Consider the following 13,005-nt stretch of genomic DNA (forward strand, 5'->3'; position numbering starts at 1 on the left):
AAAGATTCCAGTAATGTGAGTCACACGGAGCACAAAGAAGAAGTGGCGAATTATTTCAGTTGAAACATTTATGGACTGCCTTCCCAACAGGTATCTAGGGTTGCTCACATAAAAATAAAATTAAAAATATCATTCCATCGTTGACAAAAAAAGTTTAGGAAGATGGCAAATCTCAAAGACGCATTAAAACCATCAATCTAATTAAAATTTAAAAGTCTGGACAAATTAAGTGTTAATTCTTGTCTGGCACCATAATGTAAGTGTGGAGGTCTCTCTAGAGTTGAGCTCACAGAAGACTCCTAGACCTTAGTATACAGCATATAAATAGGGGGACATTACATGGAGGTAGGCAGCTCTTGAAGTAATCTGGTCCTAAGGGCTGATAGGCTTTAAAGATCAAAACAAGCATGTGGCATTCAGCCCAGAAACAGATTAATGCCTTTCTCAGGACGCAGGCAGATGAGCTGCACATTTGAGGTTCAGCAATTCATGTCAAAATGCAGATGCTCACTGTGACTGTCTTTGCAACCATGTCCTTTGGAGAAATAACGAAAGCACAAGTAGCTGTGCTGAACTACATGTTTTTTTTTAAAGCAATGTATTTATTATACTGTAGGACTCAGCAACAGTGATCCTCCAGACTTTTTTTTTTGCCTACAAGACCCATCATCCTAATAACCATCATAGCAAATAGTGGAAGATTATGGAAGCTACAGTAAAAGATTATGTGGCCCTTTGGATGTCCAGTAACATCCGAAGGGCCATAACTCCCCATCTCCATCATATAAAGTACATGAATACACATGTATACATACATCATCTCAGGATGTATCTGGAGCTTCTTTTCTTTGAACTGTGGAAAAGTAATTTATCTCAGAGTCAAATAATTAGTTTCTCTAGACAGGACCACCCTATGCTACTGTGAGCATTGGGACTAAGGTCAAAGGAACAGGAGAACCCAGGCAAAGTGGCCTCCTTGTCCCTGCTGACCAAACAATCCTAGTCCCTTTGGTCTGGTGATTTTTGGCTCAGCTACATCCTTGAGATTAGAAAACTGGGCAACATACTGAACAACAATAATCTCTGTGCCTACAGAGGGAGATCTTAAGACAATGGAAGGGGGTGAAGGCAGCCTGCCTTAAGAGGCCAAGGAGAGAAGCTGGAAAGGTTCACCTTCATGCCACAGTCCCTTGGGGTCAAGTGGCACTGCCAGGCATCCTTCAAGGAAACGCTCATCCCCTACCCACCAAAGGGCAGAGAAGACAGAGAAAGACAGGGGCGACCTCAGGGAAAGTTCCTTTGGTGGCCAAGCATGGCTCAATCAACCTGCAGAAACAACGAAGAGCTGCAGAAACAGGCAGGTGTCCTTCAAGAAGCGCTTACCTCACACTCAACTAGATTGCGCTTGTAAAGGGCATCCTTCGCTGCTTCCTGCCAAATTAAAACAACAACAACAATGATGATGAAATACAACAAGTAGCAAATAAATAGGGGGAATCCAACTGTACTGGTCTGGGTGTAAGCTGCTTCCATCATTGGCCATTCTTTCAAGTCAGGAGGTATCAGGGCAGCCAATTTGCAACCATGGGGCTCAAGGGCTTTTAAAAAAGAGATCACTTTCCCCACTCAATGAGGAGGAGAGGTTTCAGCACCATACCCGCTTTCCTTCGCTGCCAAGCCGCCGTGCCGCTTCTGTGTACCATTGCTGGTACCGTTCCAGCTGTGTCAGATACTCTGTGGAGTGAAGACAAGGAACAGCTGTAGGGTCAAGGGGCTTCTCCTCTTCACCCCATTGGCAGTGTTTGTTACCATCCCACTGTAATGGAGGGAGGAAGCACAGGGAATGAAGTCTTCCTGTACAGGGATTTCATGATTGGGCACTCCCATCTAAGTACCTTTCTTGACTGCAGGGCCTCCATGCTGGAGTTGAGACTTCTGCCACTGGATCATCTGTATGATGTTCTGGTGCTGCTCTAACAGGTCACTTGGAGGTCGCTGGCCAGCCTGCTTGTATGCCAGCATCTGCCACCAAAAGAAAGAGGTTTGTATATTCCCAAAGGCAAGGACAAGATAGCAGAGAACTCCCCAGGTGGAAGCAGCAGACCTTTGGGGTCCTCGTTTTTCTTATTAACATAAAAGGGTAGTTTATTGTGGGGGTGTGTGGACTAAAATAGTTTAAACAAGGTGCACAGAAAGAGGATCTGGATCTGTTGATAGAGGGCTTTGTGATCTGCAATGCATTGCAAGAGTTCCTGACTTCCCAAATGTTTACAGCAGCAACAAGATAACTTCCCTCCCCACCCTAAATTATGCTTCCAAAATGAAGAATGCTCAGGACACCAAGGCTCAGTTTTGTGTGTCAGTACTCGGAGGTGCATTTAGTTATGTGGCTCAGAAAAAAAAACACCTGGAATTTGGATGTACTGAATTTTGTACATGCGTCTTGTATAGCATGTGAAGTTGTGTGTTGTCTTGTCACTAGAGGATACACGTGAGGCTATATCTCTTGCAAATCTTCTGCTGGTGGATACTGAGAATTTGAATAAGAAAATAAATATATAAATTGGGTCCCACTAGCTTCAAATTGGTGGTTTCCTAGCCTAAAGACAGCAACATTCAATGGCTTAGTGCCTTGTCTTTTGTTGCTACCGACATGAAGCAGGAATACCAAGTGGGGCAAAGACTTAGGTATGTTAGAAGACTCCTGTGTTTCAGATCAATATGACATCAGCCACATATACATTTCCTGAGATATTATTCTGTCCAAAGTTAGAGTGTCTTGTTTTTGCAAATGACCACAGCAATGGCAAATTCTTGGCACTCAGAAGCACTTCACCCAACGCATGATGCTTTTCTTTCCTGGAGAGTTTGGCCTAGAACATTTCAGTTTACCATTGACCCCTAATGTAAATTTAATTTAAACCAGTGGTTCTCAACCTTGGTTACTCAGGTGTTTTTGAACTGCAACTCCCAGAAACCCCAGCCAGCACAGCTGGTGGTGAAGGCTTCTGGGAGTTGCAGTCCAAAAACACCTAAATAAACCAAGGTTAAGAACCACTGATTTAAACCACAGCCCTTATATGCATAATCATGTTGTGACAGGGTGAGACTTCCTCTCAATTTCCAATGTATAAGCCCCTTCTTAAGGTCCCTGTCAAACCATAAAGAGACAATTTGCAGGATTCAGTTTTGCTGCTTCAGTTTCTATTGCCTCACTTTTTCTGGGATCAAGAAACACACCACGGATGCTCCAGAACCTCTTTGATAACTTGACTTCCCTCAATTGCTCCCTTTGTTGTCGACTGCATGGCAGAAGAATTGGTTTGCAAGCATTTGAGATGGGGGTCTGCCTTTTAGCTCCTGTTACACGAAAGCCCCAAGCACACTGAGTAAACCATAAACATAATAACCGGTGCTGCCACCACCAAGATCTCCGTCACTTACCTTCTTCTCCAACCTCTCCTGGTCAAAAGTTAACACGTTGAAGCTGTGCAGTGTGCAGACAGTTTTACTGCAGGGAAAAGAAAATGCAGCAGGATTAATCTCAAGGAGGGCAGGCAAACAACATACAGAATAAAAGAACAGATAACATGTATCCTCTACTTTTTGTGGGGAAACACACACCAAACATTCTGGAGACGCAGTGATCTAGAGAGTAACACAACCAATCCATTGGAGCCATTGCCTGAACAAATTGGCACCTGAACAAATGAGCCAAGATAGTTTCACACACGCTTCTTGCCCAGTCCTGCTGCTTATGTCTCTCTCAACATGGGAGACAGAAGGTTTCTGCTACCATGTAGTACAGAACTTGTCTGGGAAGGAGCAATGTAACGGATCTTAGGAAAGTCAAGAGACTATTGGACACCCTTTGGAGGAATCACTTTAAGCCATGTGTGTTGCATTTCACACCCTAGCGGAGGACTGGGGAACCTATGGCTCTCTAGAGGCTGAGAGAGTCCAGTTCATGTCAGGATGAGGGTGATGGGAGCGACAACTAATCAACACCTGAAGGGCCACATGTTCCTCAGCCATGCCTTAACCACCAGCACCCTTTTTTCTTTTGGGATGTCCCTCTTGATGCTCCAGCTGGTTTTTCATGGCTTTCTAACAGGCAGTCTAGGGTCCAAGCGCAGCCCTTTCTTCTCAGCCCAGAGGCCAGTCCCAGCCTCTCCCATTCAGGACCAAATTCTGGGCAGAGGGAACACTGCTGTGCTTCTTAAAATTCTGCCCAGCACTTTCTCCATCTTTTTGCTTACTAGAAATGTAAGCCTGTATCGGACCGATATTCCAGGCAGCTGAATTCTTTATTGGTTGAAGCTATTCAGACAACCCAGATGTTCATAAAGGGGTGATAAATCTCACACACACACCCCTTTGTGGCTCATCCCCCAACCACTTGCAGTGCAAAGGGGCCCTCCCTCTGTGCCCCCCCACCTGTCACTGAGAAGGCCTGGTTCTTACCTCTCAGGACTTCACAGCCACAGGGCTAGATGCAGACGATGCCTAACTGAGAAAATGCCAGACTATACAAAACAACAAACCAGCCGGTTTATTTGGGGCATCCTAAACTGTTAGCACAGAGGAGCCAAAACACCACCACTGGGATATTCAGCTTCACACTGCCCTAGAGTTGAGAGCTGTGCAAGCACACAGTCCTCTCCCACGCTACTTAGTGGGCAGAGATGGGCTTGGGGAGGGGGGAATTGCTTCAGACACCAGAAGGTGTGAGATAGCCTCTGGGTTATTCATTCCATATGAAGTTGTTCCTCCTCTTAGGAATTCAAATATTTTGCCCTCCTGACACTCAACGCTACAACCTTGTCCCCATACATGCATCCAGAGCTCCCTGCCCCCCCTCCCAACTAGTCGTCCTACATGCTGTACTTGTCCAGAGCAGGCAGGAGCAAGGGAGCCTCCGGGGCCTGAGAGAAGGAAGTCCACTCAGAGTTGGCTTGGCTAGAGCAGTGAGCAGATGGAAGTTCTGGAAGGAAATGGGAAGAGACCGTCAACAGCCACTGTAGAGCAAAAGGGCTGGACGCATGCTTCTAGACATTCCTTCCATCTTGTTCTCTTGTATGTTTGCAAAGGGAGTTGGGGAAAGGGAACCTTTTGGACTACGACTCCCAGCCTCCCCTACTCAGCACGGCCACTGCATCTCCTTAAAACAAGACCCCTGCATCGAGGTAAGAGCTGGTAGGATTTGGGAGAAAAGATATCAGACCAGCCTAGAAGACTTGTTTGTGGACTCTGGGGCACAAGATGCTGGATGGGCCACTGGTCTGATCCTGCTACGCTTTTCCTTTTGTTCTGCCTCAGCTTTGACCCCTTGTGTGGCTCCAAGCAAGCCTCTTGCCATACAGTCTCAGTCCCCTGTGGAGAAATGGCAACCAGAAGGGGAACGAGGCTCTGAGGTCTGAAGGCATCAAGCTTTCCCTATTCGGTCAACCAACTCTAGAATGTCCACCATTCGTACCGGCTGCTCGTGGCCACCAAAGAGCTAATGCAGCCATGAGGTATCTCAGTGGCACCAGAAGTACCTATTAGAAGAGATCCACAAGATGCAGCCCTGCCACAGTCATTCCTCTCCTGGGCAATTTGTTTGTTTTACATCCACGCAGAAACACATCACCTCACTAGATGAGGATGGTGCTGTGTGCTTGGTCACCATGACTGAAAACTTGTCAATGGGACTTTTCTTGAGAGCTTCCTTTCAGAAAGCCAGGGGAACACCATGTATCACCAAACAGTCAGGAGGCCACAGATAAGGAAAGAGAGGGATCTGATCTATGGGGAGCAACCCACCAGGAATGCCTCCTGCAAAACGTTTCATGTTGTGTCTTTCACGCCTCTCACCCCTTGCTTTACTCAGGCATTTATACCACTCCTATTAGAGGCAGCCTATAAATAAACAGTACTCCAACGGGATTTATACAGGATTTCCTGCTGGACTATGCACCCCCTATTTTTACGTAGACTCCACCTTTTCCCTCAAGGCAGCTTACAGTGTTAAAACAAACAATATAAAAACTGGAACAGCAGCCTCACCCTCCCCACCCTTTCAGACACCCAATTACTGAGCAAAAGCCATCTGAAGAGAAAAGTGCCTGCCTGCCTGCCTGCAGAAGGACAGCAAAGAGGGGCCGGCCAGGCCAGCCTGGAAACCAACGCTCTCATGGCTTTGCAAAAAGACGCCTGTGAGGGTGGTGGGGTGGAGAGAAAGACCACCCCTTCTTGATTTTAAAGACCAGGCAAGGCCGTAAAGGGAGATGTGGTCTTTCAAGTAGCTCGGACCTAAGTCACTGAAGGATTTACAAATCAAAACCAACACCCTGAATTGTGCCCAGAAAAGGACCGGCAACCAGCAGAACTGTTCCGATAGGGAGGTTATGTCCCCCCAATTAACAATCTCTGGCTGCAGCCTTTTGGACCGCTGAAGTTTCCGAATGCCTTCCAAAGGCAGCCCCAGATACAGCGTGTTACACGAAGCCAACCAAGATGTAACCTTGGCAAATTGTCCCACTTCTCCTGCCCTTCATGGCAGCCAAAAGCTCCCCTATCCTACAGCTTCTTCAGCCGAGGCCCTAGATCTTATGTTCACCTTACTGTGCTGAGGGTGATGTCAGAAAGGAGAAAGAACAGAGTGGCAAGAATAGGATTAGTCCCTTCCCCATTGATCTCCTGCGTGTGGAACTCCAACCTAAAAGTTCCCCCAAAAAGCCACAGAGATACATACACACCTACTGCCCACGTCCTTCCTTGGAGGTGTTGGTGCCTTGGGTTTAGGAAGTGCCACCTACGTGAAGAAAGCATAAGTTGTTAAGTCTCTGGGACTGAAGTGCTCTCACTTCCACTTAGATATGCCAAGGTATAGCCCACGGGCATCAACCCTGCCAGGACAGCCAAGGGTGCACCTTAGGGCTACATATGGTACATGTCACATAATTATGCGACAGAGCAGAAAAACCACAGTACTGCTCAGTTACTCATTCATTTTAAAAGGGGAAAGGAGGAACGTATTTCTAGTTCTAACAGGTTGTGTAGGCACACTCATGGCACAGGACTCATTCAGCATGGGCTTTTCAGGGACTGAAGCCAAGATCTGAAGAGAAAGGAGAGCTCTTGTTAGTCCTCAAGGTGCCGTACGTCTACCCTTCTGTAGTCACACCTGAAACTGAGTGAAACCGACTGTGATGAAATCTCAACCATCAAAAAACAAGTTTTCGGCATCCTGTGGAACTTTTTGCCCCTTGGCAGGGCCAACAGAATCAGAAAATATTTCACTCAGAACAGTAAACCTGTTGCCGAGTCAATAAAGGAAGATAAACACAGACATCTGACATATTTGTACGTAATCCACATTGTACTGGCACAGAAGTATAACATTGTCTTAAAGCATATTATATGCACAAGCCTGGGTACAGTGGCCAAACACCTGTTCAGCGCCAGTGATATTTAATATAAACTAATTGCAAGCTTCCTACCCCACCCTTCCAGGTTCTGAGGCTCCCCTAAGGGCTTCCTTTTGCCTCAGGACAGGGAGGAAGTCTTTAATAGTCAAACATCACTGCCAGATCACCACTGGTGGCTCTGAGCCTGCTGACAGTGATCCAAGTGGCGATTGCTGGCTGTTAAAGGCTCCCTACACCTCCAGCCCGAGGCTCCCAAAGGCTTTCCCAGGGCAAGAGGGGGTCCTTAGGAGGCTCAGAACTTGAAATGAGAGGACAGGAGGCAGCTTTCGATTAATTGAAATAAAATATTACTAGCACGGGATGGTGACTTCATCTGGCCTGCACTGCTTAACTTTGCACAAGAGATTTTTGCATCATATATACCTTTATGCCACACTACCCCTGCCCTCTTGGAAAGAAATCCAGCCTCACGAAGTCTTTGAAACCAGGAGGAACACTGGTTCTTAGCTAGGCTTCCGGGCCTGCTTCTTTTCCAAAGAAACTGGCGTGAAGTCTGGCCTCTGGCAGCACAAATGATACCCACTTCAGAAAGAGACACAGGAGCATGGAAGCCAACGGAGAGGAGGAAATTAGTATCCTCTAGATCAGGGTCCCCAACCTTGGCCTCCAGATGTTCTTAGACTTCAACTCCCAGAAATCCTGGCCAGCAGAGGTGGTGGTGAAGGTTTCTGGGAGTTGTAGTCCAAGAACATCTGGAGGCCCAAGGTTGGGGACCACTGATCTACATGACTATTAACTTTACAGATTCTATAAACACTTAGTAGTTCCAGCAGAATCCCAAGGCCATCGTTCTACACAGAGCCATGCTCACAAAAGCTTAGAGGGAGCACCAAGTTCAGTGAAAATGCCTCTCTCTCTCTCTCTCTCACTCTCTCTCTCTCTCTCACACACACACACACACACACACAAACACACACACACACACACACACACACACACACAGAGAACCACAGGGTTCCTACCGGAGGCACAGTTAGGGGGTCAATAACCAGCCACTTCTCTGTGGTCGTTTCCAGTTGCTGGGAAGTCAGGGGCTCTCGAAGGCGGACAATCACTTCCAATTTGCCTCCTGTAGGCCGCCGACCATCCAACAGCTAGGCAGGTGAGAGGGAGGTGGTTATAAACAGGGAATGGGTCAAATTTCTAAGCTGCATTTCATGCCTCAAACGCTGGATCAGCCCACTCAACCCACCCTATGGGTCTACAACACTGTGCATCACAGAAGAGTTCAGCCTATCTATCCTTCCACCCCCCAAAGTTGATGAAAGACTGTCCAGATCATGACCTGAAGCCCAGAGACCCTGCCCTCTCCACTTCCATTGGGGACAAGGACTGAGCAAAAGCTAGACCTACTTAAGGTCACCAGCGCAGGCCCATTCGACACTTACAATCAGGGACAGGCTGCTTTTCCAAACAATAGCATGAAGTGGCATACAGTTGTATCAGTTCAGTAACAAGGTTTGGAATCACAAAGACACCTTTATTGCTACTTTAGTTATGATCATGGAAGGCACCTTTTGGCTGCAACAAATTAATACAGCCACCTTCACCTCCGGAATTCAAAACCATATAACCTAAACCCAATATAAAGAAAGAACGAGAAGAGCAGAAGCAAAAGTCAGGGGCAGTTCACTTTCTAAATTGGGCTTGGCTAATGAAAAACTGCCTCGGCCAGTTAGAAGGAAACAACTTACAAAGGAGCGCCAGGCCCTTCCTTCATCCTGGGGAAAATATTTCATGGGGCCAAGGTGTCACAACAGATAGGGACCCACCCTGTGGCCTCTCAGATTTGACTAAGGCAAAGCCGAACTCCTTTCGATCACACGAAGCAGCGAAGAAACCTAAATGGCCATAGGCCCTTGACACAGCATCCATGGCCCAAGACCTTTAATGGACTGTTGCTATTCCTTCAGAGAGCCTTACAAAGGCACTGCCAGAACTTTGTTCAATTCCACGGAGCCCTCTCCCACCCCCCGCCACCCTCTTCAGTCCAGCTAGAAAGAGAAGCTCTCCAGATCTGAAAAGTCAGAACAAGGCCTACCTCCAAGATCTCCCGAATTTCGCAAGCTGTCTCCAGTGCCTCCAGCTTCAACTGCGCCACTCCCACTACTCGGTCAGTTTTGAACAGTCCCCTAAGGAGAAATGGCAGTAGGTATTAAAACAATGGCCTCACATGAAGTCCCATAGTTCGTTCCAGTCCTACTCCTGCCTTTCACTAAAATGATGACTGTTTTTTTTTAATTACACTATTTCATAGGCTTGATGTAGAAAAGCTATACCAATGTCCATACAAGCTGGGGGGGGGCAGGAGCATTCTATTTCTATCTTGGTTAGGTCCTGCATGGATGAAGATTTGGGCCACCAGTTGCTTTGCTCGGGGGGGGGGTTGTCACACTTCTCCCATCCCAGGTTTAGAGTAACACAACCTTTTCCCCCTCTCTTTGTGGCTAAGAGGTCTCTCCTTTCGCAGGGAACAGAAAAGGAGCTGGTGCCAAGATCTGGTTGCTCTTCAGAACCTGATGGTGACCAGTTTCCCCAGAGTTGCTCCCTGTCCTCCACTGGCAGATCTCTTCACCAGCTGAGTGGAAGTGGTCCCCAACTCTTGCCTCCTCAACAGACTCAGCACAGGGGGACTGAACCCTGTCCTTTGCTGTAGGTAGCACGAGGAAGTGTGTCTGAACAGGCCCACAGTCTTCGACCAGGGTCGATGCAAAAGGTGACAGGCTGTTTTCTCCAAGGAGAGGGGTTCCTAAAAGACTCTCCTAACCTGTCCTCAGTGCACATTCACTTTAAGAAACAGGCATTTCTGATTTAACCGCTCAGCAATTCTGTGTAGGAATTGGGCACTCTCTGGTTAATGGCACCAGATGATATGGTATGCTGTTTCCCTTTTAAGGCAAATGCTTAGATTACCTTTGAACAGCCAGTCTCTGGCTAATATCTATTAACTGAAGATAGCGGGTGGCCAAATAGGAATCTGAGAAACCTTCCCCACAAGCCTTGCGCCACTGGCACACAGATGTATCCCACTGGCTCCAGAGATGTATCTTGCTCACCCTTTATGGACAACCTCAAACTTGATGCCTTTTGTCTGGATGGCTCGCTTAAGCCCACGGTGGCCCCGATTAATAAAGAGCTTGAACTTCTCCTGGAATTCTGCCAGATGAAGAGAGCAAAACCAGAAGGTCAAATGGAGCAAGATGTATATCAGCAGCAATCATCAGTCCTGAATGGCTTTGATGGACTGGGCAGATTTGGAAAAGTTACTTTTTTGAGCATCAACTCCCAGATCCCTCCAGCCACCACAAGACGGTGGTTATGCATTAAGTATAGAGAGAAAATCACAGAATCATAGAAAAGTGAAGTTGGAAGGGACCTACAAGGCCATCAAGTCCAACCCCCTGCTTCAGCGGTCCTCAACGTTTTTGGAGGCGCAGACCGGCTGGGGGGAGCAAGAGCCATGTGCGGGGGGGGAGGGGGCACCCTCGCACTTAAGCAGTAGGTGTGCCACTCCTGTGGAGGCGTGACACACCCACAGCATGAACATGACATTCGTGAGATCCGTATCCATGGCCCAGTTCTGGCAAGCCCTTGGACCGGCACTGGGCTGTGGACCAGGGGTTGATGACCTATGCCCTGCTCAATGCAGGAATACAATCAAAGCATATCTGCCAGATGATTATCTAAGTTTTTCTTGAATGCCTCCAGCACTGGAGCACTCACCAACTCCCGAGGTAACTGATTCCATTGTCGTACTGCTCTAACAGTTAGGAGGTTTTTCCTGATATTCAACCAAAATCTGGATTCCTTTAACTTGAGCCCATTGTTGCATGTCCTGCACTCTGGGATAATTGAGAACAGATCCTGCCCCTCCTCTCTATGACAGCCTTTCAAATATTTGAAAAGTGCTGTCACCCCCTCAGTCTTCTTTTCTCAAGGCTAAACAAGCCCAGTTTTTTCAGCCTTTCATCATAAGGCTTGGTTTCCAGCTCCCTGACTATCCTTGTCGCCCTCCTCTGAACTTGTTCCAATTTGTTAGCATCCTTCTTGAAGTGTGGTGTCCAGAACTGGAAACAATACTCAAGGTGAGGCGTAACCAGTGCTGAATAGAGGGGGACTAGCACCTTGCGGGATTTGGAAACTATCCTTCTATTTAAAGCACCCATAACTGGAAAAAAAAGAGGTTACTTACCTGTAACTTTGGTTCTTTGAGTGGTACTCTGTGAATTCACACTAATGGGTTAATCTGCGCTTGCGCAGAAGGCCTCGGAACATTCTAGAGCTTAAAGTAACACTTTTGGCTCCGCCCCCCCAGGACCTCATGGTCCGCCCGCCCTAACAGCCATTCAGTTCCCCAAATTCCGCTGCTGCTCTAAAGGCGAGACAGCCGTGACGGAAAGTGGGGAGGACGGGCGGGCCGTGTGAATTCACAGAGTACCACTCGAAGAACCAAAGTTACAGGTAAGTAACCTCTTTTTCTTCTTCGTGGACTCTGTGAAATCACACTAATGGGTGACTAGCAAGCTTACCTCTGGAAGGAGGAGGGAAACGTCACGGCAGCACAGCCGACAGGACAGCCCGACCAAACCTCGCATCCTCCTTGGCTCGCAGGTCGAGTCTGTAATGGGATGCAAACGTGGAAGGCGTGGACCACGTGGCGGCTTTACAAACGTCCTGTAGTGGGACTCCACGGAGAAAGGCTGTGGAGGCCGCAACAGCCCGAGTAGAATGGGCGTGAACAGATGCCGGTAGAGGCTTCTTAGCCAGTTCATAGGCCAGACGGATGACCTGAACTATCCATCTGGATACAGTTTGCGGAGACACTTCCCGACCCCTATGGGGTTGCTGGTAAGAGACAAACAGGCGCTTGGAGAGACGGAACGAGGAAGTCCTTTGAACATAGAAGGCTAACGCCCGACGAACGTCGAGTAGATGGAGAGATTTCTCAACCGGAGAAGAAGGTTGGGGAAAAAAAGTTGGCAGGACTATAGGCTGCTTGACATGAAAATCCGTGGTGACTTTGGGCAGAAAGGACACGTCAGGGTACAAGACCACCTTGTCTCGGAAAAATTGCAAGAAAGGTGGGTCGGTCCTCAGGGCAGCCAATTCAGAGGCCCTTCTGGCCGATGTAATAGCCACCAAGAAAACCACTTTAAGGGTAAGGAGGCGTTCCGAAACCGTAGCAAGTGGCTCAAATGGTGGTTTTGAGAGACAGTTTAAGACCGTATGGAGGGACCACTGAGGAATAGGATTGATTGTAGGTGGACGAAGGCGTGCAACCCCTCGAAGAAATCATTTTATCTTCGCGTGTCTGAATAACAGAGCACTGTCCGTCTCTGGTGGTTGATGGGCTATGATGGCGGAAAGGTACACCTTCAGGGTGGAATGAGACAGGTTCATCTGGAAAAGGTAAGCCAGAAACTGTAAAACAGTATGGAGCGTAGTGGGCGACGCGGGCAGTTGACGAGAAGTGGTGAACTTCAGGAAAGCCTTCCACTTGCTCCCGTACAGGGTGTCAGTGGACGGTTTACGG

General features: G+C 47.8%; 1 protein-coding gene across 3 annotated transcripts in view; it reads right to left on the reverse strand.

Moving 5' to 3' along the window:
* Positions 1–13,005, reverse strand: part of CC2D1A (coiled-coil and C2 domain containing 1A) — a 57,451-nt gene that overhangs the window by 3,648 nt on the left and 40,798 nt on the right. For 2 of the 3 annotated variants that reach the window (XM_072991522.2, XM_072991521.2), the window contains exons 22-29: positions 10,529–10,628; positions 9,514–9,604; positions 8,435–8,566; positions 6,741–6,796; positions 3,445–3,511; positions 1,896–2,022; positions 1,658–1,734; positions 1,384–1,431 (exon numbers count right to left, since the gene is read on the reverse strand). In XM_072991522.2, the coding sequence (XP_072847623.2) occupies positions 1,384–1,431; positions 1,658–1,734; positions 1,896–2,022; positions 3,445–3,511; positions 6,741–6,796; positions 8,435–8,566; positions 9,514–9,604; positions 10,529–10,628 (698 nt within the window). Of the gene's footprint in view, positions 1–1,383; positions 1,432–1,657; positions 1,735–1,895; positions 2,023–3,444; positions 4,985–6,740; positions 6,797–8,434; positions 8,567–9,513; positions 9,605–10,528; positions 10,629–13,005 lie in introns of all 3 variants that reach the window. The other variant, XR_013542310.1, reaches the window with a different exon arrangement.

Source organism: Pogona vitticeps, chromosome 2 (assembly GCF_051106095.1).
Source record: "Pogona vitticeps strain Pit_001003342236 chromosome 2, PviZW2.1, whole genome shotgun sequence".
NCBI lineage: Eukaryota > Metazoa > Chordata > Lepidosauria > Squamata > Agamidae > Pogona > Pogona vitticeps.